At 58.8% G+C, this 5,528-nt stretch overlaps 1 protein-coding gene across 1 annotated transcript; it reads right to left on the bottom strand.

Annotated features, from left to right (window-relative positions):
• Positions 1-153: 153 nt before the first annotated feature.
• On the bottom strand, positions 154-5,528 carry Klhl17 (kelch like family member 17). The gene is made up of 12 exons (XM_004657774.2): positions 5,372-5,528; positions 4,554-4,813; positions 4,348-4,469; positions 3,969-4,190; positions 3,430-3,546; positions 3,014-3,227; positions 2,600-2,744; positions 2,347-2,514; positions 1,886-1,974; positions 1,694-1,767; positions 1,308-1,489; positions 154-1,064 (listed from the first exon to the last, which is right to left on the bottom strand). The coding sequence occupies exons 1-12, from the start codon at positions 5,476-5,478 to the stop codon at positions 836-838; spliced, it is 1,929 nt and encodes a 642-aa protein (XP_004657831.1). The 5' UTR covers positions 5,479-5,528; the 3' UTR covers positions 154-835.

Raw genomic sequence — 5,528 nt, 5'->3', positions numbered from 1 at the left:
TTCCCTGCCCCATCTCAAAAGCACTGCCTCGCCACTCCCAACACTAATGTAGCATCTGAGCTGGATTGCATACTTGCCTGAAGACCCTCACCCATTTGCCCACACAAGATGTGCTGCAGTCCCACAAGCAGAGGGGAACAAAGGGGCCAGGGATGGACACTCAACCTCAGGCCCACAGAGCCCAAGAAATATGTTTATTGTTCAAGTTGGCTCATATTGCTGTATAGGGTCTGAGTGAATGTCGCGTGCCAGCTCCATACAAGATCCAGAGAACACATCACACTGCAGACACAGGAAGTAATTCTGCTTTGTAGCCTTCCAGGTACATTTACCTGGCAGGGCTAGGTAAATGCTGTATGCAAAGTGCTGGCAAGGGGTCTGCACCTTCTTAGAAAGCCCCTGCCTTCCCTACTTCTGCTAACTGACAGCTGCTCTGCAGAGCAGCTGGGTCGCTGTCCTTCCTGCAGTGAGTGTCTAATCCCAGCATTCCCTGCTGCCTCCTGGCAGGGAGCTAGGTGAGGACATTGCGGAGGGCTACTGGGTCTCCTGCATTCAGGAGAGCTGACACTTGAGTAAACATGTGAACTGGTAGCTGCAGCACTGCTTATCCATCAATAAATAAGGAATCAATAAATAAGTGAGTAAATAAACGGCACACGCATAAACAAACACAGATGAGTGAACGCAGAGACACAGACAGAAGGAGCAGGCAGTCCCTTGGTGGGGTCTGTGATCTGCCCCAAACTCGGCCAAGGAAAGGGAAGCACTGGGGCCACCCTGTGGGGCTTAAGGCATGTGGGAGGCTACAAAGCCTCTGTGCAGTCCATGACACGGGTCAGAGGCTGGTGGAGGACACGGACAGCGTGGGCGAGGAAGGCGGTGGGAAGTTGAGCAGCTCCAGCACTGCCACACCCACACTGCTGCGCCTTGTGAACATGCAGGATGCTGCCACCCACTTGTTGGTCCTTGGATTGTACTTCTCAATAGAGTTGAGGCTGGAGCTGCCGTCATTGCCTCCCACAGCGTAGAGCCAGCCATCCATGGCCACCAGGTCGTGTGTGCTCCTGGGGGGCAGGGAGGGAAGATGAGCATAAAGGGTGGATGAAGACAGAAGCGGGGGGTGGGGGAAGGGCAAAGAGGAAAGAGACACAGAAGGTCAAGGAGAGAAGCCTCAGGTGCCCAGGAGGAGCCTGAGGGAACCTGCTGCACTGCTGAAGAGGAACGACATGCATAGCCCTGGGAGCTAGACCCCTGGGACAAACCCTCTAGAGTGAACACCACCCTCCACCCACTCCTGGCCTAGAGACCTGCGGATGTTCATGGGCGCCACACTCTCCCAGGCACCAGCTTTGGGGCTGTATCTTTCCACTGAGTTGAGGCAGCTTGTGCCATCATTGCCGCCTGCCACATAGAGGGAACCCTCCAGCACAGCTACGCCTGCTGAGCTACGCCGGCTCAGCATAGAGGACACCGGCGTCCATGCATTCACCTGTGGGGGCAGGGGGATAGGCTGGAGGCCGACCAGCAAGGACACCTGCCCCTGACACAGCAAGGCCCTACTCTAGGGTGGGTATCTGAGGTGCAGGGGTGGGATGAAAAGTCAAGTCCTCTGGAGGGCACAGGGGATCAGAGGATGGGACGACACTCCACCCACAGCACTGGGGGGCAACTGTGATAGGGGTGCACTATGCACCTGGGGCTCATACTTCTCCACGGTGGCCAGGTGTGACGAGCTGTCGTAACCACCCACGGCATACAGGTTCCCATCTGTGGGAAGGCAATATACCCATGGTGCTCCCGCAGAGTGTGGGGGGAGTCTGAGGGGCAGCGGGCAGGGGGGCAGGCAAGAAAGCAGGCACTGCAGGAAGCAGGTCCTTTCACACACCGAGTGTGGCCACACGCACGTATCGTCTCCGGGTGCTCATGGCGGCAATGGATGTCCATGTCCCCGTCAGTGGGTCATATCGCTCAGCACTGTGGGCACCAGACCACTGCTGATGCTCAGCCACAACAGTCAGGTGATCCTGCCCCAGGACCTGCCCTCCCTGATGAGGTAGCTGAAATTCTGTGCTGGGCACCAGACTGAGTGGAGAGCAAGGTCTGCTGCATGTGCACAGGCTGCCTGGACCGGAGGAAGGACCCGAGAGAGAAAAAGGGGCAGACAGAGCTCAGGCCTCGCTGCTGCTGTGGCCTGAGGTGATGAGGTCTTGGGGACCTGGTGGACTGGGCCAAGCAGAACCTCTCTTCATTCCCCAGATCAGATGTGACTTCATGGTCACGGCAGCCTCACCTTCTGCTGCTGAGCCAACCCTAGAAGGCCACTGGGGCCGTGACCCCAACTACTACCTGTTGAGGCAGGAGGCCCCGTCGTAGCCGCCGGCTGCATACAGAAGCCCATGCAGGGCAGCTACACCCAGGCAGCTTCGCCTTGTGCCCATGGACACCTCGGGCTGCCATGTGTTGGTCACAGGATCATAGGACTCCACGGTGGCCAGGTCTGAGGTCCCATCATAGCTAGGAGAAGAGTCCGCTACTAACCAAGGCTGGCCTAACAGGCATATGTCAGATCCGTGACCCAAGCCCAGTCCCCCATGCTTACCCGCCTACAGCATACAGCCGGTTCCCAACAGCAGCGACTCCCACCCGAGCTCGGCGTGTGGACATGGAGGCCACCACGTGCCAGCGGTCAGTTCGAGTGTCATATGCTTCACAGTCCCCATGAATGGCAAACAGGCTCCCACCACCTGGGAGGTGGGTAACAAAGTAGGTAAAGGACCCAGGGAGGCAGGAGGGGCTCTAGAGCAGCTCAAGGGCAAAAGTATTGGAGGCTCCAGGGGTGGAGGAGATAGGGTTTGGATCACACTGGCAGGCCACATACCACAGGGTCCTTGAGAAGCCCCTGATGGAGGAGGAGAGAGAGAAGTAGGTCATGAGTGTGGTGGGCTGGGTTTGCTCTGTGAGTGGGGGTGGAAGGCCCAGGTCAGGGATGGGAAGGAGAAGGGGCCTGGCATACCAACAGCAAAGAGCACAGGGCCAGCACCCTCACAGCGACGGGGCCGTGTGCGGCTGGTGCCCAGGACACCTCTCTGCTCAGGCAGTAGGTGGAACTTGAGGGCCTCAATGAGCAGGTCTTTGCAATCGGGATGATGCCTCACGAGGCTCTCGGCATCCACGTGGCCCAGCAGGAAGTCTCGGCTCAGTAGAGGCAGCCTTACACATTTCATCAGCTGGGGCAGAAGGTAACAAGGTCAGGTAATACCCTTGGGTACACTTGCCCCAGAGCTGAAACCCACTTAGATGCCTTGAAACAGGTACTGCACTGCCCCCTCAGAGTCTCTGAATGGGAGATGTCAGAGATTCCACGAAGCACACCCACATCAGCCATCTGCATCTCCTAAATACCGCAGAAGCTCAAGGGCCTAGCCTCACCCTTGGGACGTGCTGCCTCCGAGTGTCCACATCATGTTTGACCCAGCTCAGGACGGCACGGTAGACATCTTCCTCTGAAGGCACATTCAGGCTGTCGCTAGAGACCAATTCCAGCACCTAGGGGTGAGGGGTCCTCAGACCTGACATGTGGGGTGGGTCCTGTGAGCCCAAGGAGCCCTCCAGGTGTCTGGGAATGTCAGATGGTGGGAAGAACTCACTGTTCCTACAGGGAAGGGCCAAGCAGGGTTAGGACCCACAAACTTGTTTCTGGGGGGGGGTGTCCAGATCTTGAATGGTCTTGGGGACATAGAATCAGATGGGAGATCATGGGCCTCGGATGTGATAAGCACAGGAGCCTAAGGCAAAGGCCTGGGTAGAGTCAGAAGATGGGGACAAGGTTGGGAAGGATGGCCAGGGGATGGATCATAGGGCGGAACTTAGGTCAAAGCTTGAAATAAGGACTGGTTGCATAGCACTGGGTGCTGGAGTCTGGGTTGGGGTGGGGCAGAGTGTGGGCTGGGGCTCAACTGGCACTTAACCTGCTTCAGTGGCAACAGCATGAACTCTTCAGTCTTGGCCACATCCACAAAGTGTTGTAGCACATATCGGTGTGCTGCCTTGAGCAGGTCACTGCATGAGTGTGTGTCTGCAAAGCCGCGAATACCCAGGCAGTTAGAAGGGTCAAGCTGGCTCAGGAGGAACTTGCAGCAGGCATCTCGGACACCATTCAACTGAAGGAGGCTGGCAGCAGGGAGTAGAGTCTGGGGCATGGAGATGGTTGAGGTGGGGGGGGGACCAGGGACAGCACAGAGTAACAGAGCACTGAAGACAGGTCTGGGAAGGCCAGAGCATGGGGACAGGGGTGCCTAGGGCAGAAGGCCCCGAAGGGGTACAGGAGTAGGGATGCAGCTGCCTCACCTGCACATTGCCCTCGCCCACCACGATCTCAGCTGTGTATGCAAACTGCACCAGCTGGTCCAAGGCCTGAGGGTCAATGTCATGCAGCGTCACGTGTGTCTGGCGGCTCTCACTCATTTCATCTGTGGAGGCAGGGGATCAGGCTAGCGCCTGCTCTGGGAGATAGCAGAGAGCTCCCCAAGGACTGCCCAGGCTGTGGTACTTGCTTGTGAACATAGCGTGGAAGTACGGACTGCAGGAGGCCAGCACCACCTTGTGCGCACGGATCTCCTTGGCGGCTACGTGCAGGACGATGTCGCACAGGAGGCCACGTTGTCGCATGCGGCTCATGGCCACAAAAGCGTCATGGTAGTGCCGTTTGGAGTTGTGGGCCACGCTGTGGCCCTCTCGGCTCAGCAGCTGCATCGCACCTTCCATGGGAGCTGCAGGGCGGGCCTGCCTGGGCCGAGCACGCTCTGTCTCAGGGCTGCAGGCATTAGTGACAGACAGGTCAGGGTTTACTGTGGTGAGCCATTCAACCAACCTTGAGAACTCTGGGCACAGCCTGAGCAGATGCGGTCCATCTTCAGCAGTCCAGTCAATGGGGACAGCAGCCTATCAAGGACCAGCTTTCCACTCATTCCCACGTCCCAGGGTTTCTGGACCTCCTGAGCCAGACCAGACTTTCTAAACCTAAACCTGCTCTCAGTTGGCGCGGCCATAGATGATGCTCTGCTCCTTCAGCCTGTCTAGCTGACGCTGCCCACCACCTCTCCTCTCCAAGCTCCTTTCCAGCTCTCTCCACGAGAAGCAGGAGTCGCCCAGAGGCTGGTGTCCTCAGTATGGCGCTGGAGGAAAGCTGGTCAACGAACGCTGTCCCTCTGGAAGGGGTCCACCCGCTCCCACACACCGGGCTCGGGGGCACGCGGCCCTGTGAGCAGCTCCTCCCGCCCCTCTCCGCACACTCAGCGGCAAAGGGCAGAGACCCCGCACTGCGGCCTGCGGGGTGCCGTCCCTCCTCCCTCCATCCCAATGCCCTACTCACGCCGGCGGCTGCGGCGGCAGCGGCGGCGGCGCCTCAGGCCCTGGCCCGGGGCTGCCGTGCTCTGGGCTCTGCGTCCTGCCCGCGGGGCGCTCGCCTCGCGGCTGCATTACTTCGGCCGCCAAACCCGCGGCCAACCACGGAGTACAGGACACCGGAC

This window comes from Jaculus jaculus, chromosome 5 (assembly GCF_020740685.1).
Source record: "Jaculus jaculus isolate mJacJac1 chromosome 5, mJacJac1.mat.Y.cur, whole genome shotgun sequence".
In the NCBI taxonomy this organism is placed as follows: Eukaryota; Metazoa; Chordata; class Mammalia; order Rodentia; family Dipodidae; genus Jaculus; species Jaculus jaculus.
The sequence above is the reverse complement of the archived record's forward strand: the minus strand, read 5'-3'. Positions and strand labels throughout refer to the sequence as shown.